This window comes from Poromitra crassiceps (genome assembly GCF_964638095.1).
Source record: "Poromitra crassiceps genome assembly, chromosome: 5".
Taxonomy (NCBI): Eukaryota; Metazoa; Chordata; class Actinopteri; order Beryciformes; family Melamphaidae; genus Poromitra; species Poromitra crassiceps.
The window spans coordinates 5,595,132-5,620,626 of NC_139642.1; the positions used below are offsets into that span (position 1 = coordinate 5,595,132).

Below are 25,495 nucleotides of genomic sequence, written 5' to 3' on the forward strand. Positions count from 1 at the left end.
TACGCATCCACACTGGAGTTAAACCCTACAGCTGTGACCAATGTGGGAGCAGGTTCAGTCAGTTAGGTAGCCTAACAAAACATAAACGCATCCACACTGGAGTTAAACCCTACAGCTGTGACCAATGTGGGAGCAGGTTCAGTCAGTTAGCTCACCTGACATCACATAAACACATCCACACTGGAGTTAAACCCTACAGCTGTGACCAATGTGGGAGCAGGTTCAGTCAGTTAGCTCACCTAACATCACATAAACGCATCCACACTGGAGCTAAACCCTACTACTGTGTCCGCTGTAAGAAAGTGTTCAGACACTCAAATACTGTGAAGAAACACCGCTGCATCTAATCAAAGCAAAGTCGTCCTTCAAGGTAAAGCCGCGGTCAGCCAAGATCTGAAACAAAGGAAGAAGAAATAAACAACAATTAGACAAATTAAAGAACAAGACAAAAAGGCCAACAATATCTTTGTGCTGTGGTGATGGATATTGTTGGTCAGCTGTAGACCGGCCACCTTGTTCTGATATTGATGTTATTTATGTTGCTGAGTTGCTGAATGAATTGTGTTGGCCTCTAATTGCCTGTTGAGGCTCAAATAAACTATTTTTGAATTGAATTTAGTTTATTGTAATTATCTATCTTGTCATATTGCTGAATGCTATACAATATTGAAGTAAACAGTGTTTGGATTATGAAGTAAATGGTAAATGGACTGCATTTATATAGCGCTTTTATCTTAAGCGCTTTACAATGTGCCTACATTCACACACCGAAGGTGGCAAGCTGCCACGCAGGGTGCTGGCACAGCCATCGGGAGCAATTTGGGGTCCAGTGTCTTGCCCAAGGACACTTCGACATGCAGACTGGAGGAACCGGTGATCGAACCACCGACCTTCTGATTAGTGGACGACCCGCTCTATCTCCTGAGCCACAGCCGCCCCACAGTACACATTCCAGGTCACCTAATTTGCAACCTGGAGGGGCTGCAAACTAGGCGACTTGGAATGCACAATACATTACCTGATCCCCTGGATGGTGGTATGATGGTGAGATGAAGCCTGACTCTCTGACAATCTTCACATCAGAGGCCCTTCTACCCCAGCCTTTTGAAAGGAAGGTGATACTGCCGGCTGGATGACATGATGCAATTAAGTATTTCACAGTTGTCCAGTTTTTGTAGTTGGAGTATGATTTTGCCCTGTGAACAAATTAATGCAAACACCCATGTTGTCTCAGTAAACAGTTTTGTATATATATTAGAACAGCAATTTTTGTACATTATCTGGTTTTATTATGCACGTACCTTGCGTTCAGCTTTTTGGAATGTTCAATACGAATTTCAAAGCAGTCAATTATACAAGTGAGGCGAGGGAACTTTGCTTTCATGTCTGGTGGTATTGTGCTTGACATGGATTTCCGCTCTCGCCAGTGAATCAGATGAGTCATTTTGCTGGACATCAGGTTGATCCATCTTCGGAACATGGCTTGTATAGTGCTTTTAGCAAGGTCCAAGATGCGGCACAGCAAGGCAAAGGATGGATTCTGTCGTAACTTCAGCAGTGTTATGAATAGCTGGTCTTCAGTGGATAGCTTACATTTTTTATCAGGCCTTACAAACTGAACCAGTTAAGAATGCAATCCTACAAACACATTCCATGTGAGCGCAGTCATGGCTTTGCATTGCAGATCGTCCCCTTGCACAGACTTGGCAGACACCCGCTCCTTGGCATCCCTCTCTCTTCTCAAATTGTCCATTTGGGCAAACATCTGGGCCCTTTCACCTTCTGCTAGAGGCCTTAACAAACCTTTACTTGTACTTGGCTCTGATGGGGGGGGGGGGGGGTCGTTATTTGTGCTAGATTCTTCCACAACTTCACTGGATGTCTTGGAGAGCCTGCTTCTTTTCGTAGAGGTAAAGTGAGGGGCTAACTCTCGCTTCCTTGCATTTTTAAAATGATTCCGTTTTCTGTGGAGTGTAGAAGCAGATGCAGGTTGATGGGGACAGATTGATGGGACATCATCTGGGTGTGTAGGATCATTGACCTGGAACCCTAAAAATATGAAGGGGGGAAATAGTTAAAACCACACAGGTCACAAGCAACTTGGTTACTCAACTAACAGTAACATACCTAGCTTAGCTCCTAAATAATGTTAGGCTAAGCTACTAGGTAAGTAACGCAATAAATAACAACAAAACACAAACAAATCGTCACTAACAACTATTAAAGTTTAGTACTAAGCCTTCACTAACTAACGTTAGTTAGTATCAAACAAAGAGAGGATCTGGATCTGGATATGTAATGTATACAAGAACATTAGGGTATATATAAACAAGACCAAAAAGGTAGATAACGTTAGTTAGTTTGAGTGACATTAACCTACCAGTTATGAAGTGTTTACCACACACATACACATGTGAAGACGCTGGTTCCCAAAGCTTCCCTTTCTTGTCTTGTCTTCTGATTGCCTGAAGCCATAACGTTCTCCTTTGTGGATCTCTTTCTTTTCCAGGAAGAATGGGCAAACGGAGATCTGGATTTGAGTGTTTGTTTGAAATGCAACCCGCAACACAACAGCTTTTAGGCATTTTCCTCCGTCTAGCTAATTGCTAGTAGCAGAAGGGAACTCTGTTTCTCTTCCAGCAAAGAGGATTTGCTGGCAATCCAATTATTACTCAGATTGCTGGCAGATTATTACGGAGCATACGGCACTGCACCTGTGACACGTTGAAAGGAATACATAGTAATACACTAATGGACTGTTAGACGTTTTAAAAACAGTAAATACATGATATGTAATAAGATTCAAATACTGTGATAAAGTTTTAAAAGATCATATATCGTCATAAAAAAACTATAAGATGTCAAAATGGTTAAAAACAGTAAGAATTCATATCCTGTTATCAGGGGTAAAAATCCTAAAAGGCGTTCAATTAATTTGTTTATTTCATCATTTATTTTGTTAAAAGTTAAGCTAAATAGAGTATTATTCAGTGATCTGCAATGTACCCTTAATCAACTAGCTTGAGATCGATTGCTTTTGTCTCCGCCCACATATCTAGGAGAAGGGGTCTATTTCCTCATTCAGTAAAACGCTGTCACAGAGGAAACACATTCTCATCACTCTCGTGATTATTCTCTCCTTTACAGGTATGTTGTCGCTCTTTCATACTGCTAAGCGGTTGTACTCTCAGAACATGTTTTGAGTGTAAAGAGATGGTGCACGTGACGTTTTGACTGAGTTAAAATAACGTTTGCCAAGTATGGTAAAGTGCTTGTGTTATAGACAGTTTTAACTTGACAACAATAACAACCATCACAACCCACCTGGATATCCGGTTTACTCCCTGTATACATAGCTGAGCGCAGGCTGATATTGGGCTCATATTAAATGTTAACGTTAGGCCGTGTCTCCGACAGACACATTAACAAGGTAGCCAAACACATTCGCTTGGCTATCCTGCATTACATCTCTGTTACAGTCTGTGGTCAGACCGTCAGACTCAGTGGGTCAGACAGACAGACAGACAGACATACAGCAGTTACGCTTGCTAGCCTGCATGAAAGACGCCAGTGTGTTTATGTTTTTAATATAGTCATATCTATGGTTTATAACGCTGCCACTAATCACAGGCAAAGAGGGCCAGGGGTGGGTTATGCCTTCGCCATCATCCGAAAAAAATATCGCTTCCTGTAAGCTAGCTAGCTAGCTAATGTTAGCTGCTGGTTGGTTGCTAACTAGCGAATGTTAGCCGTTAGCTAACGTTATCGTGTTAACTAGACAAACACAGACATGCAGTAAAGTCCATGTACCTTTATGTATTGCAAAGGGATCTGACGGATAGTGCAGTAACAGTCAGCAGCTATGATAGCACGAGGAAGTCGTGGGGAGGAAGTCCATATATGGTCCATCCGGTCATGGGGCACAGGACATTACATCATCACAGGATAACGCGATTGGCTGGCTCAGATCTGTTCAAATCTGAGCCAGCCAATCACGTTGTCCTGCGCTGTTTGCGACCGTGTATAAAAGGCGACCCCAGACGGGGGGGAACCAGAGGAGAGGAGAAGAGGCGAGGGGAGGAGAGGAGAAGAGGCGAGGGGAGGAGAGGAGAGGGGAGGAGAGGAGAGGAGAGGAGAGGGGAGATGGGAGGAGAGGAGAGGGGGAGAGAAGAGGAGGGGAGGGGAGAGAGGGGGAGAGGGGAGGAGAGGAGAGGGGAGGGGAGAGGCGAGGGGAGGAGAGGCGAGGGGGAGGGGGAGAGGGGAGGAGAGGAGAGGGGGGAGGATGGGAGGGGAGAGAGGGGGAGAGGGGAGGAGAGGAGGAGAGGAGAGGGGGGGAGAGGAGAGGAGAGGGGAGAGGATGGGAGGGGAAGGGAGAGGAGAGGGGGGGAGTCTGTTAACACATTGACTGCCAGACGTTTTTTTTTGCTGTAGGTAGCTTCTGCCAAGCCGTTTTTTGAGGATTATGGCTCATTTTATAAGAGCCGAGGATTCGTTTCAGCTTGGAGTTTGTGAACATACAATATCTCAAAAGTACTAATAGAATGTGTACTTTCTCTGTCTAAAAGAGTTAGTTTGTAGAGTTAGTAGTTATGTAAGCATTAGCAGTTGAATACAGCATGGTTTTAGCGTGAGAAAGAATATTCAGAGATAAACGGCTTTTTGTGAAATTGGATGGAACAGTCACTTTAACCATTCATTTTTGGCTCTCTCTCTCTCTCTCTCCCTCCCCCTTCTCGCTCTCTCTCTCTCTCTCCCTCCCTCTCGCTCTCCCTCCCTCTCTCTCTCTCTCTCTCTCTCTCTCTCTCTCCCTCCCTCTCGAGTTGCTTCAACTCCTCCCTCCGTGGGCGGACAAGCTTGTCACCAGTCAGTGCTTTGCTGCTCTCCTGTGCCTGCATGTCTGCACGGCCGCTGTTTGAGGAAGTCGGGATGGACTCGCTCGTTTGGAGTTTTGGTTGAGAGAAGCTTTTGCGATTCTGGTCATATTTATGCTGCGTGTTTCAAAGTGTGTTCCTCCACCTGTAATCTATCACCCGATCATAGTAGATCGGCTGAATCTATTATGTAAATTTGCAATCCCGCATCGCCAGCAATCAGCGCGAAAAGGAGAATGGCTGGGCTGAGAATGGCGTGACAAGTTAAAAAAATGCTTTCCTTTCTCTAGCCAGGAGAGCACTGTTGCCACTTAGTGGGTCGGTGGAATGGGTTGTAAACGTTCGGTGGCTCCAATAATTATATAAGAGATGTAAAAGGCTTAGATGCACAACCCACCGTCAAAAAAAAAAATCGATGCCAAAAACGTGTAAACACGTTGTTGGCAGGGAACAGCTGGATTCTGAAAACGTGTTCATACGTTGTTGGCAGTGAATGTGTTAACAAACTTTTTTCAGTCAGCTCCGAAAGCTGCAGCGTTGATATGAGTAAAGCGCGTAGGGGGGAGGGGCGGGCATAGTGGCTGGACCCTTCCAGGGGCACTGCCATCTCTCTGGGCGGCCCTGGTAGTGGAAGCGATCATCTTGCTCTATAATGACCAGAATGGGTGTTGTTCAAACTGAACATTTATTTCTTCAACATGCTGCTGCAGAAAGGGAGATAAACAGCGGACACTATTTTCGTAGTTAAGCTATGAAGTAGCCTACCTCTCCCGCAGCATCGTGACATTGAATGAAAGTATAGGCTATAATTAGGCTCGTTTGAGATGACTTCTGGAGCAGCCGAGTGCAGGAGGCATGCCGCCGAGCATTTCATGGTGTGCACGTACCGTCAGCCAATCAGAGGCAGAGAGGGGCGGGTCATGCCTTCGCCATCATGGAAAAAAAAGATTGCGTCCCGGAGCTAGCCTGAGAGGCTAATAAAAGCTACATGTTACAGAGTAAGCTGACTATCAGTACGTTATTGCACGCATAGGCAGGGTTCGAATTGGACCATGGGTCCTGGGGGAGCCAAAATTTTTGAGGGGTTGGACGGGGGGGGGACTTGTCCCCCCCCCCCCCCCCCCCCCCCCGAAATTTTCACTTTGGAGCAAATTAATTGACGCAATTTGGCAACATAACGGGTCTCAATATAAATAAACAAATGTATAATTTGCTCCTCTTTTAGAACGGTGCTTGCTGGGTTAAAGACCATGTGAAAAACATTCTACTAGCCGTATTGGATGATCAAACTCATTTATTAATCAGAGTAAAGAAAAGCAGCAAGGGGACACACAGGCAACGTTTTTTCTGCTCAAAACACCCCTTCAAGAATCCTGTATAACCTACTCCACTCCATCGCTTCTTTGTCCAGTTGAAAGGTGGGTCTGTGCACAGCACTGTGTCTGTGGTGGGGGCGGGGTCCGCGGCGCCGTCTGGTGCTGCAGCAGGAGCGGCTACTGAAGCTTCGCTCTCTTCATCCAAGCTGTCATTATTATTGTCAACCGACGGCTCAGCACCTGAACTCTCCTCCGAGCTGTCATTGTGAACGTCCCATAGAGCCTCGCTCTCTTCTCCTGAGTCCGAGCTGATGTTTACATCAACCACCAGCGGCTCTCGTACCGGCTGCCTGTTCGGCAAACTCGCTGTAGACGTCCCTGGTGCGTTGCTGTGTGCTGCGGTTGAAACAGCTGATCTCTCCCCCTCTGAGCTGACGCGAAGCACGGGTGCAGAATGTTCAACATTAGTTGTCGTTTTAGGTTTCTTGGCAAACCCAAATTGTGCGAGGCTTGGTTGATTTCGTTTAGACATTTTCGCCAATCGCCCAGGATGCCATCACGGTTTGTTTTTATTTTTTAAAGTTTCAAATACAGCCGGCAAGTAAAGACAAGTCAAACGTGCAAACTAGGTGAGGGATTTGACTGCAGCGCCGCCACGCATGGATGTGTGAACGTTAATAAGCGATTCAGAGCAAAATAAAGACACAACTTTGACGTATTTGTAGTATTATTTATTTCAGTACAGAAAATCGAACTCTATAACCTGTCTGAAAAAGAAACAGCCAATATTTTAGAGCTCCCCCTACATTTCACAAAGCAGTCTTTCAGGGGAGCCAATGTCCTTCTTAGGGGAGCTCAGCTCCCCTTAGCTCCCCCCCAATTCGAACACTGCGCATAGGCCTATCTTTACATTTAAACGTTTACATAGCAAAAATAAAAAATAGAAATAGAAGTAGGCTATGTCAGTGTTTTCCCCTGAATAGCTGAGAAAGTGGACACTGTCAATAGTTCGCACTGTGAAGCTGATACAATTCAGGTGGCGGTAATGCAACATTTAAGGATGCCAACCGCCATAAAACACAGAAGAAGAAGCTGAGAAAGTGCTGTGGGGTTGCAGCTGGTGAAAACCGTCTATAGGAGTTTCAGGCCCAGCTGGTTTACAGAGTTCAACCATTGAGATATAATATGAATGGAGAGAGCGTTCCTATCTCTTCCCTGTATGTTTTATTGAAGCCAAAATCCGGCCAGATCACTGAACCAGAGTCTGCGCATAGCGCCTTTGATTGAGAACCTGTGAGAGCTCCACGCCCCTCTGAACTTTCTTATGTAGAGCTGCTGTTTCTAGAATGCGCACAGTGCATTGTGTATTTATACACAGTCTAGCTCTGTAAATATAACACTTTAAGTTGTAATATTTTTTGTCTCGCCAAAAGTAACCAGGAAGAGTGAGATCAGTTTATCAAAATGACGCCTGTACGAAAATCTGATTTTGGTTGTCGGAGATTTCAGACCTCCGGGCTGCTGCTGACTGCTCAGTGCTCTCAGCCCGGGCCGCTGGGGAGATTGCTGTGTTGACTAAGCTAAGAGGAGCCAGAGCTGCTTATTGCCCAGCCTCTCACTGGGGGAAATTATCGGATGAACAGCTCTGTGTTGATTAGCCTAATGTTTCCGTGGCATTTTGATTAACTTTATGATTACATTTCTTTCGGCGCAAATGTTGGTTTAACAAATTTAACCGTGAGGCTACGTTGTTGTACCCCCCCGGTAGTGTGGGCAGCCCAACCTAACGTTAGCCCAGTGAGTGCGTGAGACAGGCTGCCTGGTCTATTGCCTGGTATATCGTTACTAAGAGAGGAGCTTGTGAAGAATGAACATCCCCACAGTCAAAGCATTTCCCCCAGATATGCATATAAAAAAGTTTGTTGCTTTAATAGCCTACAAAAAATAAAACGTCTGTTTGTATGTCATGCTAACCCATTAGCGATGAGCTAATGGTGCTTGTGTACTACTAGGCCTCATCTCATCTTATACCCGGGACGGGAGTTAACGTTATAAAACACATTTCCTGTCAGTTGGACAACCTGGTCAGTTCTGAAAACGTGTCTATTATTGTGTTATTCCAGCTATCGTTATCGGTTGTTAAGTTATAGTAATATGAAAAATAGCCGACTAGCGCAAGCAGCTAACACTGCATGTTAAAACCATTGTGTAGCCTACCTATAACGTAGCTGGAGTAACTCATAAAACACATATTTTCTGAACTTACTTCAGTCCCCAACCAACGTTAATTCCTCGCGCACAAAACATTTTTTTCATTCCTCAAAACAATGTTCTTTTTATTGGGGTCCATTGATGTCTGGTAGCCAGCACAGCCAACCATGAGCCACCCGACTTCCAGGGAGCGTTAGATAACATGATGCCGTGTGTGTTGTCTATGACGATAGATCTATAATGTGCAGAGCCTGTCCAGCCAATGACGGCTTGAGACTGGCTGCCACAGCTGTCAATAATCCATTTTTATCCCTTTTTATATGTCAAATAACTAATTGAAAACAAACTGATCAGAAAAATGACCACTTGCACAGGCATTAGCATTATAATGACTATCTAAAATGATACAAACCACCTTTGGAAAAAAATTATCTGACGTATACTGTGATTATTTCGCTTGTGATTTTCCCATCCACTAACATGGGGAGGCGGGCCTTGTGACCTATTACTGGATTCAGCCGTCAGGGCGACGATCTAACATGCAGTGGCTTCACTAAACGGGAGCTGAAATGGCGTCCATCTTTATATAGGTCGATGAGTTCAACCTGTGTTCAGCCCAGTGTTGCCGCCCTGTGGTGGATTCACGCATGCACAGGAGTAAATAGGCTATTTTGCACAGTTGATGGCATTTGTTTATTTGGTGAATTTGATGCAGCTGTGTAAATGCATTTTCCACAGTAGTTTGTTTATTGTTATTTTGTGACTTTTGTACATTTTCTGAGAGTTTATTTACCACATTTATGCACATCTTATGTACCAGTAACAGTGGGGAAAAATAGGAATTATGTCTCTGATAAATACAAGCTGTAACTTGAACATGATACTGCTATTGCAACTAATTTGTTGAATGTATATTTGTGAAATGTGTATAATATTTATGATGTTTGATTCAGTAAAACGCTGTCACAGAGGAAACACACTCTCATCACTCACGTTTCAGTTTAACTCATTAAGTGCCATAGACGACCTAACTCGTCTTACATAATCCAGCGCTTGAGTGCCAAGGACGAGCTAACTCGTCTTACATAAACATTTTTTTTTTTTGACGGTGGGACATCAATCAACCCCTTTTACATCTTCGAGATAACTATTGGAGCAAGGGCATGTGTGTAATCTATTTTACCGACCACTAAGTGGCGACAGAGACAGAGAGAAGCCACAGCCACGGACCCGTGGACCAAAAGCAGCCTCCTCCCGCGGAAATGGCTTGGCGATTTTACAGTCAGAAGCCCGGAGACACACACACAGAACGGACAGAGATCCCCTCCCCCCAGAGCGCGGAGCAACGCGCGAACACACACACACACACACACACACACACACACACACACACACACACACACACCGCGGGAGCAAGCCATTCAAGGAAATGGCGAGGCGATTTGACAGTAATCCATTTCAGACTCGTCTTGCCCGAGAGCGGCCGCACGCAGACAGGCAGGCAGGCAGCAGCAGCAACGCGCTTCTGACACGCCCGCTGTTAGAGCCAGGAGGAAGGAGGAGAAGACACACGGAGGGAGGAGTTTGAATGAGAGGGGTGTTTCCTGTTGTTATGGAGGAAATTACTGTTCAAAACTATTGTTTAGAATGTCTGACGGTCTTACTGATGCCAAAAATGAATGGTTAAAGTGACTGTTTCACAAAAAGCCATTTATCTCTGAATAAATTTCCAGACGCTGAAACCATGCTGTACTCAACGGCTAATATCTACATAACTACTAACTCTGCAAACTAACTCTTTTAGACAGAGAAAGCACACATTCTATTAGTTATTTTTAGATGATTGGTGTTCATGAATTCTTAACAGAAAAGAATCCTCGGCTGTTCTAAAATGAGCCAGAATCGTCAAAAACACCCCTGGCACAACTTACCTACAGGAATGAAAACATGGCTGGCACTCAATGTGTTAAGTTCAGTTTATTTAAAAAAAGGACAGTACACATTAATCAACATTACTGTAAATGCGCCAGTTTTAGCCAACTGGCTAATTCGCAACTGTAGTCCTTTTGGCAAGATGTTATAAAACCATACACCTCAAACAGAAGCATTAAAAGTAAAACACAATATTTACAACACAATCCAAAATAATAGTAAAAACAATAATACAATACACAATTAACTGATTACAAGTGGTCACATGTTTGATTTGTTAATAGCCAGGTCTTGAGTTTTTTTGTAAAGGTGTGGTAGGTAGCACAGTATCTTATATCAGTTGGTATGATGTTCCAAAACTGAGTGGCTCTGACTGAAAAACAGGATTTATGTTTAAAAACGTGATTATTCTCCCCTTTACAGGGGTACAACACGCCCACTTCACTATCAGACATTCTATTTGCGAGGGGTATTTTACAGACCCCATCGCTGTATGTGGGTTTCTCTTATGGTTTACTTTTACATTTCATTTCATTTTATTTTGTCCAATATTCAGATATTCCAGAATTGCATGTTGTGTTAAAATACATATTATTATTTCTATCTAACACTTTTTAGCCTGATTTAATTGTAAAACCGAGTGTAAAAAGTTATGCAAAGCCTTCTGGGAAATTTAACCTGTGGAAGAGGAAAGTGGACGGAGTTCCCAGCATGCCCTGGGGAACTGTGTTTTTGTGTCAATTGTTTGTTTGTCAATGTGTTTTGGAGGTTAAAATGATTTCTTGTTCTATATGCATGATGTTAGTTATCTGATAAGTTATGTGTCGACTAATTAAATAGTGCTGTTCTGCATGCTAATACAAAGTTGAAATATTGGCACCATGGGTGATTCTGCTGTGCAGTTAAGTGACCTGTCTGATGGGACACAGGATCTGCTATTAAAACGGAGATCTTTTCTCTCTATACTTATCTTGCTAGTACGCAAGTAATGAGTTTGATTAGTAACTGTAATGTGATTACTGAACTTAGCTACAGTAGTGCCTTATACTACTCGTTACCGACAAAAGTAATGTGATTACAGTAACCCCAACACTGCTGTTAATGCTGTTATGTTAAGCAGCTGGTTTGTGTTGTTTTGACATAGTTAATGTTGTAACCTTTATAAATGATGTTTACTGGTAATATTGACATAGCTAATGTTGTAACCTTTATAAATGTTGTTTACTGTTAATACTGTTATGTTAAGCAGCTGGTTTGTACTGGTTAATACTGTTGTGTTAACTCATTGAGTGCCAGCCACTTTTGGAAAACGAATGCTCCCAGTGCCAGAGTTTCAGAGCGTTTTCAGTGATTTCTCGAGACCCATAATATTGTGATATTACTATGTAAACACCGAACACGCCCAAAGAACCATGAGAATCTATTGTATCATCAGCAAAAAAAAGTTTATTGATATCATTTTCCGTTCTTTAGTTATCAGCCGGAGAAGATAGGTGGATTTCAGCAAAAACACATGTTTCAATTTAGAAGCTGAGATAATGAGCCTTACGTGAAATGAAGCATTTCAAGCACATCACTGACTCTGAAGCTAATATTTTCTGATGTAATGACACCTCAAAAATAATTTCCTTCAATAAAACAGTGAAAACAAAGGAATTTTGTTTGGCCAAATAATATTTTTTAGCTGCAACCAGCAGCGCTGGCCCCTGCGTGCGCAGACCCTACACCTTCTTGCTGGTCTTGATTTACTGCTGGTGGGCATCAGATATTCTAGCTTGTTTGCCTGTCTCTGTCCATCGAGCCTGCTGTCTGGGTCTGTGTTTACTGTCAATGGTTGTATGCTGCCCTGCGTGCCCCCCCCCCCCCCCCTCCTCCGTGGGAGTGTCTCTGGTGACTCTGCTGCGTTTGCTCTGCACTGAAAAGTGCGCTGCACCCCGCTTTTTCACAGCGTGTCGCCGGCTCCCAGCTGAGAATAATGTAACTTTTCAGAAAGACGCTGGTGTCGGCAACTAAATCATATGGATGGGCTATCGCAGCGGACACGGAGGGGCTCAATTTTGGCAGCAGATTGGCTGCTGCAGGCACAGCTAACATTATGCTTCATGCATATCGATGCATACGGATGCGATTTCCGTTTCCCCATGACTACTTCTCTGTTTTTTCCTCGCCTTTCTGTAATCTGGAGAGCACTGTCGCCACCTAATGGGTCTGTAAAATAGCTTTTACACATTCAACATCCACCATACTTTCACAGGAGATGGATCAGGCTTTAATCCACGTCCCACCGTCAAAAAAACGCAATTGACGACTTTAGTCGTCATTGGCACTGAACGTTACTATTTGAATTGACGACTATAGTCGTCATTGGCACTCAATGAGTTAAGCAGCTGGTTTGTGTTGATGTTGACATTGTCATCTTCTACGCATCACTTTCTAACGTTACGCACTATTACTCAGCAAACATTTCCTCGATCTGTGTCGCTGTTATCGTATCCAATCGACGTCGGTTCAAGGCGTGACTTTAATATTATCATTTGCTGGGATGAAAACATCTTAATGAGATGGTGATTTCTAGCAAATCATATTTTAGACTGTGTATCTGAATAAAAACTCACAGGAAGCATTTCTGCCTTTATTTTGACCATTTGCCGACATGAAAATATAAATCTTTGGGGAAAATATTGATACTTTGTTAGCTTGAAAGGGAGGTGATATTGATGTGAAGGCATTTCTGCATCTCTTTACAGAACAGGAGGCACAGTGGCACTCTGGTATGACAATTTGAGATGTCCCTCCTGGCAACACTGATTCTAGACTGACCGGGATGCAGAACTGAGTCTGAAGCAACAGCATCGTGACAAACTGCAGGTGCCAGGTGATCTAAACCATGCTATGTTATTGTAACAGACTGCATACCAGAGACCATTATGTCATTGTAACAGGCTGTATACCAGAGACCATTATGTTATTGTAACATACTGTATACCAGAGACCATTATGTTATTGTAACAGACTGTATACCAGAGACCATTATGTTATTGTAACATACTGTATACCAGAGACCATTATGTTATTGTAACAGACTGTATACCAGAGACCATTATGTTATTGTAACAGACTGTATACCAGAGACCATTATGTTATTGTAACAGACTGTATACCAGAGACCATTATGTTATTGTAACATACTGTATACCAGAGACCATTATGTTATTGTAACAGACTGTATACCAGAGACCATTATGTTATTGTAACAGACTGTATACCAGAGACCATTATGTTATTGTAACAGACTGTATACCAGAGACCATTATGTTATTGTAACAGACTGTATACCAGAGACCATTATGTTATTGTAACATACTGTATACCAGAGACCATTATGTTATTGTAACAGACTGTATACCAGAGACCATTATGTTATTGTAACAGACTGTATACCAGAGACCATTATGTTATTGTAACAGACTGTATACCAGAGACCATTATGTTATTGTAACAGACTGTATACCAGAGACCATTATGTTATTGTAACAGACTGTATACCAGAGACCATTATGTTATTGTAACAGACTGTATACCAGAGACCATTATGTTATTGTAACATACTGTATACCAGAGACCATTATGTTATTGTAACAGGCTGTATACCAGAGACCATTATGTTATTGTAACATACTGTATACCAGAGACCATTATGTTATTGTAACAGGCTGTATACCAGAGACCATTATGTTATTGTAACAGACTGTATACCAGAGACCATTATGTTATTGTAACAGACTGTATACCAGAGACCATTATGTTATTGTAACATACTGTATACCAGAGACCATTATGTTATTGTAACAGGCTGTATACCAGAGACCATTATGTTATTGTAACATACTGTATACCAGAGACCATTATGTTATGGTAACAGACTGTATACCAGAGACCATTATGTTATTGTAACAGACTGTATACCAGAGACCATTATGTTATTGTAACAGACTGTATACCAGAGACCATTATGTTATTGTAACAGACTGTATACCAGAGACCATTATGTTATTGTAACAGACTGTATACCAGAGACCATTATGTTATTGTAACAGACTGTATACCAGAGACCATTATGTTATTGTAACAGATTGTATACCAGAGACCATTATGTTGTTGTAACAGACTGTATACCAGAGACCATTATGTTATTGTAACAGACTGTAAGCGTTCCAGCTGCACAACGCTGTAATGTAGGCTATTGGGTGACGTCAGACAACTGATTCTCCGTGAAGTCAGGGTAGATTTCTTCCCCCGAATTTACACGTCGGGAGGACTTTGAGTGGTGTTCCAGTGTACTTTCTCTAGTAGGAGAACAGAAAATCCCAGCGTCCGAGTTGTCTGGAATGCAGCATTAGTCCTGTCTGTGTGTCTTTGTCTTTCATACTGAACAGTTCAGATGCAGCCAGGGATGCTCTGTATATGTTAGGCAGGCATAAACTTTATTTAGGCAGACAGAACGTCCGTTACATAATGTCACTATATACTGCAAAGGCTTGAATCAATGGACCATAGCCTCAATCAACATTGTGACAACATTATTTTTATTTTGATGAATTTGAATGTTGCGGGTCCCTAGATTTAAGCCAAAAAAGGTTGGGAACCCCTGCGCTATATAAATCCAATCAATTAAATCACTGGTCCACATTACTGGTTTATTGTGTATCAATTCCTCAGCGATTTTAATACTGGTGTATGGGTTTTATCTAGGGCTGTCAATCGATTAAAATATTTAATCGCGATTAATCGCATGATTGTCCATAGTTAATCGCGATTAATCGCAAATTAATCACCAAATTTTTTATCTGTTCTAAATCTACCTTACATGGGAGCTTTGTGCAAAGATGCACTGTTGTATACATATGCACTGAAAAAAAAAAACCTTTGGCTCTACGTGATTATAATGTGTACATCGGTCCCACATGATATTAATGCAGCCAACTAACATGATTTCCCTCTGCAGACTGTTTAAAATAATCATGTTGCTTTAACGTGTTATGTCAGTTACCGCAATACCAATTTATTAAGGAATGTGAAAGTGATTTCATCATGTTTTCAACTGTAGCTCCAACTTCATTTCTTCATGTTGTGTAAAGTGATATAATCATGTTTTCAACTGTTGGTCCAACTTGATTTCTACATGTTATGTAAAATGATTTCATCATGTTTTCAACTGTAGGTCCAACTTGATTTCTTCATGTTATGTAAAGTGATTTCATCATGTTTTCAACTGTAGGTCCAACTTGATTTCTTAATGCCATTAAAGTGATTTCATCATATTCAATGTACTAGAATTTCAAGTCTAGCTCCAACTTGATTTCTTAGTGCTAATATTATAAATTATGTAACTTTAAAGCAATTTCATTATGTCCCTGGTAAACACATTTTGTTTTTTAAATCTTAACTTCCTTTGTTAAAGTTAGCTCTCCAAATGTATTGTAGACATCCATTCCATATTAAGATGTGAGCAAAACCACACATGTTAAAATACTGATTTGCATTGACAAAAGGCGAAGAGTCAAGTTCTGTAAACTTCATATATTAACAATTTCAAAATAGTGCAAACAGTGCAAACAAAGTGCAAATTTGTATATACTGTACTACATACAGTGTAGTAATTTGACTGTTCCCCACTTTCCCAGATTCAGAAACAAATCGATGCCTTCAAAGATTTTTCTCTCCCCCACCGCTCGCTTCCTCCTCTCTCCCACCACTTTCTTCATCCTCCCTCCCCCACCGCTCGCTTCCTCCTCTCTCCCACCACTTTCTTCATCCTCCCTCTCCCACCGCTCGCTTCCTCCTCTCTCCCACCACTTTCTTCATCCTCCCTCTCCCACCGCTCGCTTCCTCCTCTCCCCCACCACTTTCTTCATCCTCCCTCTCCCACCGCTCGCTTCCTCCTCTCCCCCACCACTTTCTTCATCCTCCCTCTCCCACCGCTCGCTTCCTCCTCTCCCCCACCACTTTCTTCATCCTCCCTCCCCCACCGCTCGCTTCCTCCTCTCTCCCACCGCTTCCTCCTCTCTCTCCCACCACTCCCCCCCTCTCACTCTCCCACTGATGGGGCTTATCCAGGCTTTGTCTAAGGGGAGGGCCACTGTCTGACTTTGAAAACCCCTGATATAGTGCAAACCACAACTGTTCAGATTAACAACAAAACATTTAGAATTAAAACATATGTGGTAAGAGTTGGGATTTGAGGGGTGGGGAGGGTTTGTGGCTAGGGTATATGGGTGGTGTTTGTGGGGGGAGTGAAAAGGGGCCATAGGTTTTGAGAGTCAGGATTTGGGGGGTGGGTAGGGTTAGTGGCTGGGGGATATAGGTAGTGTTGGGGGGCAGACAGGGTTGCGAGGGAAAAGGGGCCATAGGGATAAGACATTAGGCATTTAAAATTGCAACAATACATACTAAATAACATGGAACAATGGAAGCATGTGTGGTAGCCTGCAAAAATCCTTCACATGGTGGAGATTTACAGTACATTTACATTTTTGAAACTCTCCCTATATATAACTTAATGAATGACTGCAATAGTTCGAAATCAAAAGTCGTGAGTATTTTACTCTGTTGTGTGTCTACAAGTAAAATGTGAGACATTTCACGTATTTACAGTGGCATTCCACCAAAAAGCCCTTTCCCCTTTGTTTTATGAAAATCATTACCATGAGACCATTAATCACTACAGTATATAAGTAACAAAATAATTCAAAATACAACAATGTGTAGCAGTGACATGTGAAGGGTTTCTGCAGGCCACCACATTTATACATACTTCAAATGCATCTTTGGGATTTAAAAGTGAACCGGTCGCATGAACTTTGGACCCCACAAGTAAATAAATAAAACCAATCAACCCTGCATAATGATTTAACTGAGGAATCCAATTAAATAAAAGAGCGATGTAAACCAACAATGGTTACACTCTTTAAAAGGTTACACTCTTTAAAACCGTAAAAATAAAAGAACAGGGGATTTTTGACACCACAGACTGATCAATTAAATTGAGTCTCTCCTGTGTGGACTTCCATGTCTGTAATAATCTTGACTAAATGTTAACAGTCGCATGAACTTTGGACCCAAGAAAAAAAGATTAAACCCTGCATCACGATTTCACTGATGAATAATAAAATTCAATAAAAGAGCTATGTAAACCTTAATGCAAACAAAAATAGGTTACATTTTTAAACCTGTATTCAAAAAATTAAATATCGTCAAACAGGGAATCTTCCACTAAAAGGTTTACCACAGACTGCGCAATTCAATTGCATCTCTCCTGTGTGGACTTCCATGTGTCATTTTGACAAAATCTTTTATGACAATTTTTTTTTCTCCTGTGTGGACTCTGGTTTCTTGAAATCTTTTTTTACTGCAACGTATTACCACAGACTGAGCAATTACATTGTTTTAATCCTGTTTGGATTACCATGTGTCTGCGGTCAAATCTTTGACCAAAAACTGAGCTACGAAAGTGTTTCTCACCACGTACTTCTCCTGTGTAGACTCTGGTTTCTTGAAATCTTTTTCTACTGCAACGTATTACCACAGACTGAGCAATTACACTGTTTTAATCCTGTTTGGATTACCATGTGTCTGCGGTCAAATCTTTGAACAAAAACTGAGCTACGAAACTGTTTCTCACCACGTACTTTACTACTTTAGTTTAGTTACTTTAGTACCATTTTCCTGTTTTCCTAAACCTGACTGAGGTTCACAAATTTCCATCGAATCATCAATGTCTTTTAGTCTCTAGTCTCAGGTTCAGGACAAGTCTTGCCACACTGGATCTAACTCATGGCTTGTGATTCTCCAGTCCTCTCAATCAGATTCTGTTTTCATCTGTTCAGTTTAGCTCCTGGCTAGAGGCTCTGCCTCTCTGTTGTCCTCAGCTTGGCTTTGATGAAGCTTTGAGGACTTGACGTGTCTCTTCATCATGAATGGGAACTTGGTGACATGAAGGGGAGAGAGGAGAGAAAGGTAGAAGTAGGATGGAAGGCAGAGAAGAGAGAAAGATTGATCTAGGATGGAAGGGAGACGGGTGAGGGTAGTCAGTGGCTAGCGGGATATGGGTCGTGTTGGGGGGGGGGGCGCTGGGGATGGTGGTCACAGAAACAGCCTGTTTTTGAGAGCGAGTACCTTCCTTGAAATTAAGCCTCCTTCCAGCTCCATCAGAACCCTCTGCACGACCTCAAAGGTGTATTTGAGGTCTAAAGGGTAGTCGATATTCATCACGTAAAAAAGACCAAAGAGCATGGCTACAGCCAATCCAACGCTGTCCAGGTCCTGCAGCACTTTGTTTCCTTCTAGCACAACGCCAATGTCCTCTGGTCGGGTATCTGGAGTGTCTTTGAGGACATAGATCCCAACTGTGGTGGCCTCGATTGCTGTGTTGGTGGTGCCGTCATCCAGGCCCTGCACAAAACAAAAAAAGTATTTTTAAATAAAGGTAGGTAAATAAGACCTACAGGATAATCAGGGTCCCACCCATTTTTTAGAAATGACATTCAATGACTTTCCAGGCCGAATTCCCTCAAATTTGAGGACCCAACACAGCATAATATAAAATATATTATATTTTCATAAAGAGAACTATGAGGCTTTACAGAAGCCTACAGACAGCAATTAAAAAGAGAGGCTTGAGTGTGTGAACACTTCTCAACTCTATTGCGTTACAGTGATAAGAGAGATGGGAGGAGTTAAATAAGATTTAGCACCTGTCTTGAAGGATTTAGCATTTTAAGCGCTTTACCTTCCCGCCAAACAGACCTTTTCTTTGGGACATCTCAACCACATAACTTCCGTATTTCTATGCATGCAAGTTTGTTGCATGCGTAGGAATATGGAACTTATATGGGTGAGAAGATGTAGTGCCAAAGGATAGGGCTTTCTGATGGCAAGGTAAAGCACTGCAAATGTTGTTAAAGAGATACTCAACACCCCAGAAGCAGAGGTATCAGGGTCATGTCAGTTTATCAAACAAGGGCGGTCAGCTTTGAGACTTTGGAATCCGACCCACTCCACATTTGGATAGGTTGAACTTTTGAGGGGCAGGCAAATTTAAAGTAGAGATGAGCAACAGACAACAGCAGTAGGATGACAAATTCTTCAGAATTAATTTGTTGATTACATACATACATGGTACAGAGCCAACATTATGAAAATTGTCTCAATGTCCAAATAGTTATGGATCTTAATAGAATAGCAGTGACCAGAACAGAGACCAAAAGAATGGTGATAGGGCTGCAACTATGATTAATCTTGTGCTTGTTTTGAATATTCAAAGTCAGATTTCACTCAATAATCAATGATTTGGTTAAAAATATATAGAAATTAAAAATACCCACCACAACAAGCAAGTCATGTCTCAAATTAGTCAAGTTAGTTTAACGATTAAAGAAAATATAAATTCAACTTTAACCAGCAACCGAGAAACATTGTGTAGATTTCATAATATTAAGAAACAAATGAAAAAATGGTCAAAATTACAATCAATACATGTTCTATTAATAATTTCAGCCCAATTGTGATCAAGAAGGAGAACAGTAAAAGAGTGGAAGATAAGGGACATGAACATACCACATATTCCCGCACCAGTTTTTCAGGATCTTCCCCCATGTAAATGCAGACTCCCTTGAGGACGCACTCTCTTCCCAGATCGACATCATCACACTGAAAGGAAGTATTCTTGATTAGTGTTTAAATTCAGCCATTGTGCTTTAACTAGTGGTGTAAACTGTCATGTAAACCAGAGTTGCACAAATCCTTTCTTATGAAGGACCAAAATTAATCTGGGTGGATGGCCATCGGCCAAAAATAAATGTTGAAGTTATGTGAATCTACATTAAGATGTGCATTTATTTTCACAGGGTTGATGCCATCAACCTCATGAAAATAAATGACACAGGGTACCCTCCACTTTTTGTCAATTTTAATGTAGATTCTCATAACATCAACATTTATTTTTAGCCCACAGCCATCCATCCAGATACATTTTGGCCCTTCATAGGAAAGGATTTGTGCACCTCCGGTTTGATTAAATCCAGTGGAGGGTGGGTGGTATGTACGGAGGGCGGTCAAGATTTAGTTATGTCATGTCATCAGAGTTGTGATGGCTAAGTGGGTGGGCCTCAGTGATGTCACTCGAGCAATTTGGCTAAGTAGAGGGTGGGTGGGAGTTATATACGGAGGGCGGTCAAGATTTTGTTCAACTGTGATGTCCGAAAGTTGTGATGGCTAAATGGTTGGGCCTCAGTGATGTCATGAGTGATGTCATTAAGAGCAATTGTGATGTCATCAGTTATGTATGGCAGAAGTTCCTCACATTAAATAATACCTTTGAGCACCACAAGTCGAGTGTCATCCAGTTCCATTGTATTGGAGAGAAGGTAAAAATCTCTATGGACAATACCTCCCAAACCCAGGCAAAATGAATGCATCTAGATGGCTAAATAGCACTACAGGTAAGAGGAAAATATGTATTTTGAATTTTAGGGTGCGCTGTCCCTTTAACCAACACATTCTCACTCCCAACTCGTCAGATGTCCGACGCTATGCCCAGAGCCCCTCTCGTCACTATCAGAAGAGATGGGGGGGCAACCGCGGCACATATTGACGACTGCGGCGGGAGGCGGACCGCGGATTATGCGGTGCAGACCAGCGAGTTCATTTTCCGGGTTTCTAGACCTAACGCAAGGCATAGCGATAACCATAACCATAACCCTAACCTTAACCTATATATATATATATGTATATAAAAAACGCTAAAAATACTTTTTTGCGTTTTTTTACCGGTTAGGGTTAGGGTTATGGTTATGGCACGGTTCCCCAGCCTCCCGCCGCAGTTATGGTGGCGGGAGGCCCGCCGCAGTCGTCAATATGTGCCGCGGTTGCCCCCCCGTCTCTTCCGATAGTGACGAGAGGGGCTCTGGGCATAGCGTCGGACATCTGACGAGTTGGGAGTGAGAATGTGTTGCTTTAACAAATGGCCATTTTCAGTAGTTTTTGAAGGGGGAAAAGGTTTGGACATGACTAAAACCCATCTGTATTTAAAACTATGGAACACAAAGGCTAAGTCTGCCAACGGGTTAAAAATTAAAGGGTTATGGTCTCAGAAATAATCTTTGTCTATTCTAATCTCTGTAATATAAGCACATGGCCTGTGTTTGTTTACCTTCTCTATCTGTTTTCTTTGTGGAGATCTCCCATTTCCTCCTCTGCCCAAGTGCTGTGTAAATTCTGCTCAAGATTATTGGTTATTGTTTTTTCTTAGTATGCCACATGCACGGGAGAATCCATACGTGAGAGCCTTAACAAGACTTAATGACTTGCAGCTGGCAGAGGCGGAGTTTCTGCAGGAATATTTTTCTCTGTGAGTAAAACAGAGCAAATTAAGCCCATGTGCTTATATTACTGAGATTATATACAAAGTGGGTTGATTATCGGTAAAGCCATCCTTTAGCAACAGTCAGAATAACGTTTCTAGGCGTTTCATGTGCATCCCCTGTATCACTTACATTAGCCATTTGTGCATTAATTGCACGGAGCTTTCTCCCAAGCTGTCCTCCTCTCTTGTCGAACAGCTTCAGGAGTTTGTCTGAGTAGAGGTCCAGTTGTGACAGGAACTTTGACTGAAGTGGGACAGTGGTGATTCTCTTGAATTCAGCGTTGATCTGAAAACGGCAAACACACAAAGGAGAAAAAAGCACAAAGCATTGAGGTTCAAACAAACTTGGAGAAAGCCATCACACATACAGCAGGGCTGCACGATTAATAGAATAAAACTGTGATCTTGATTCATACATACTGCCGATGTCATTTCGAAATATCGTCAATTCTACGAGCTAGGAAACGGCATTTGTAAGTTCACCGTGGCCTTGAACTTTGACCTCTGACCACCAAAATCTAATCAGTTCCAAGTGGACATTTCAGTGAAATTTGACGATTGTTGATTGTTCGAAATAAAACCATTCATTCATTCATTCAAGATAAAACATTGTACGGACAACACAAAACCAAAATGCCTCCGGCTCGGCTAACGCCGGCAGAGCATAAAAACCAAACATGAGGTAAGCCTTACCTCTCTTTCTTCAGACAGAGCAGGCCACCGGGCCAGGAAAGCCTCCACCATTGGTTCACGACCCCCAACGACTTCAAGTCTTCTGTGTGCGAAAGTCTTTGCCATCTTGAATTTCACAACCTCTCTGTTGTCTCTCTTCTTCACATCCAGGAGTAGAGCTTCCTGCATGGCCTCCAGACTCTCCTCTGTTTCTCCTGCTGGGTATGGCGGGCAATATTCCACCTCCCCTCTCCTTGGCTTTTTCACACCAGCAGCTGCCTTGCGCTTTCCTGCAGGTTTGTTTTGGATAGAATTCACAGTCACCTCTGGGCAGCCCAGTGTTCTCAGATGTGTGCGGTAGTTGGATACTTTGTTTTTTAAGCTGCCCTTCCATCCGCCACATCCACTCTCGCACCCCTTCTCAGTTAAACAAGGATGCTTCTTGATAAGGCTCCGAGCTACCTGTTCCATGTCCTTATCATCGACATAGACTTTATACTTGACTATTTCCTGCATTAAGCCATTAAGGATTGCAGACCTCAATTTGAGACCTGGCTCAATTACAGTGCCATTTTGAACAAATGCTGCATTTGCCTGCTCAAGTTGCAACTCAGCATCGTAGGAGAACATGGGCACATGGAAAATATCAGGCCAAGGGGACCGTGGGCTTCGAGGCTCACTTGACAGTGAGGTCACAGACACACTTGATGACCGTGAGGTCAGAGACCCACTTGTTGATAGAACATCTGTATCCACAGATTGAGCAGACGGGGACGGAGAATCATATATGAAGGAACTGGATGCCAGGGGGTGTAGGGCTGGATAGGGAGCCGTAGACCTCTCATCATCATGCTGGATAGTGGTGGGCCTGGACTTGTCCACGACTTTAAGAGTACCAAGATGTTCAACTTCAGACATATTGTTGAGGTTATTGAAGGTACCTCCAAACAAGGAATCCATAAATTGTAGTTTGAATTCACCCAGGAGTCCACACTCGTTTGTGACTGCAGCTTTAAAGGCACCAACAGATGCAGGCAGTCCACCTAAGAATGTCAATCTCTGAGAGCTCCCATCAGTTAAGATGATCTTGAGTATGACTGGAGTCCCCATCTTCAGTTTATTCTGCACAGACAAACAATGATTAGACCTCCGACATCCATACATTTGTGATTTCAAATTCAGTGAAAGCGACAACTGCGTCCAAAATGTGGATGCTTTAACTTGTAGTGATGCAAAAGCTTGGACCTACTTGACACAGTTTCAGTGCACCCCTTACAACTCCACATTCCAACCACCTAACCTGTAACACACATGAAGATCATCATTAAAGCTCCAAGCTGTGCTTTTATTTTGAAGTGTTGCGCTTTTATTTTGAAGAGCAGGGATGGGCAACTTTGATGATAGAGAGGGCCACAAAAAAATGTCAGCGCTACCAGAGGGCCAGATTGAGACCATGCACTTCCATCAGTAGCCTACTGTAACCCCATCACTCCCAATTATAGCTACTAATATTTATTAAAAGGATGAAATATATACTGGTAATCAAAGTTTATTATACAAACATTTATATTTTTCGTGCATTTAGGAATGCGTCCATTCATTGAATGAACTTCTAATTCAGATGTCTGTCTTCACTCCAGCTTTAAAATTAAGCCTTCTACAGTAATTTCATGTGGTACAGCACCCAAATATGTCATATCACATTAGTGATGTTGCCTCCTGGATATAGTTTGTTACAATAGCGTTGGCTCAAATGCTAACGTTAAACAAAATATGTGGATGGACAATGCTAACGCTATTAGCGCCATGTTCTGGGATTTAGAGTGAAATAAAAACACAGATTTGGGTGGTCTGTCATAGTTGGTTTCTTAGTGGAATACTCAAGCCTCGCCCCAAAATGTCCGACTTGTACATTTGTTTGTTTGTTTTGCAATTCCAGTGCAGGCCACTCATGGGCCACATAGTTGCCCATCCCTGCTCTAGAGCAGACATGGGCAACATGTGGCCCGCAGGCTGAGCGCCCCCTGTGTAAATGTACAAGGTGTACATTTTTGGGCAAAGCTTGAATATTCCACTAGGTAACCAACTAGGACAGACCACCCAGATCTGTTTTTTTTTTCACTGTAGATCCCAGAACATGGTGCTAATGGCGCTAGCATATTCCATCCACATACTGCAGCATTTGAGCTAACACTATTGTAACAAACTATATCCAGGATGCACATTGCACAGGCAACATCACTAATGTGATTTATACGACATATTTGGGTGCTGTACCACATGAAATTACTGTAGCAGGCTTAGTTTTAAAGGTAGAGTGATAAGACATAATTAGAAGTTCATTCAATGAATGGAAGCATTACTAAACGCATGAAAAATATAAATGTTGGTAAAATAAACTTTGATTACCAGTATATATTTCATCCTTTTAATGCAAATTAGTAGCTATAATTGTGAGTGATGGGGTTACAGTAGACTACTGGTGGAAGTGCATGGTCACAATATGGCCCTCTGGTAGCAATGAATTTTTTTTTATCATCAAAGTTGCCCATCCCTGCTCTAGAGCCTCGGGTTGAGTATGTTCTAGCAATCTGGGAACCTCTGGGGGGAGACCCGTTTCAAGGCATTATACCGGAACTCGTAGGGTGGCAGGTTATTGTCTGTTGTCCTGCACGTGCAATGCTGAGTGGATGTGTTACTATTGATTGTGCTCTGGGTGGCTGATGCTGTTAGGCTTGTTTAGAATGGCAATGTTTGTCAGACTAAAGCAAACTGCAGATTTAGGGAGATTTAAAGCAACACAAAAGGCAAAAATATTACATCACTTACCACTGTAGAGCCCCGATGCGCCTGCCCCCCAGCTGTGCAAACCTATGAAAGAAAACATTTAGAATAAGTGAGCCTCACATATCACACACAGCACCTGAAATTAAGTCACCAATTGCCAAATGCGACTAGATTTCATGTTCTGGTGAGTTGATGATCAGAGGGCTGTCCAGTCCACCACGTGGCGAGTGCCAAAATAGTCAGGTAAAATTTAAATTGATTTGTTTTGGTGCTCAGCCTGCTAA

General features: G+C 42.3%; 1 protein-coding gene and 1 long non-coding RNA gene across 2 annotated transcripts; both read right to left on the minus strand.

Annotated features, from left to right (window-relative positions):
* Window positions 1-18,472: 18,472 nt before the first annotated feature.
* LOC310776270 (uncharacterized protein) lies at window positions 18,473-22,895 on the minus strand (the record flags this gene model as incomplete). The annotated part of the gene is made up of 4 exons (XM_083636479.1): window positions 18,473-18,781; window positions 19,946-20,038; window positions 21,883-22,038; window positions 22,446-22,895. The coding sequence occupies 4 exons, from the start codon at window positions 22,893-22,895 to the stop codon at window positions 18,473-18,475; spliced, it is 1,008 nt and encodes a 335-aa protein (XP_083492605.1).
* Window positions 22,896-23,066: 171 nt separating this feature from the next.
* On the minus strand, window positions 23,067-25,358 carry LOC310777557. The gene is made up of 3 exons (XR_014552745.1): window positions 25,254-25,358; window positions 23,674-23,724; window positions 23,067-23,546 (listed from the first exon to the last, which is right to left on the minus strand). It is a non-coding gene; the product is annotated as an uncharacterized lncRNA (long non-coding RNA).
* Window positions 25,359-25,495: the final 137 nt, after the last annotated feature.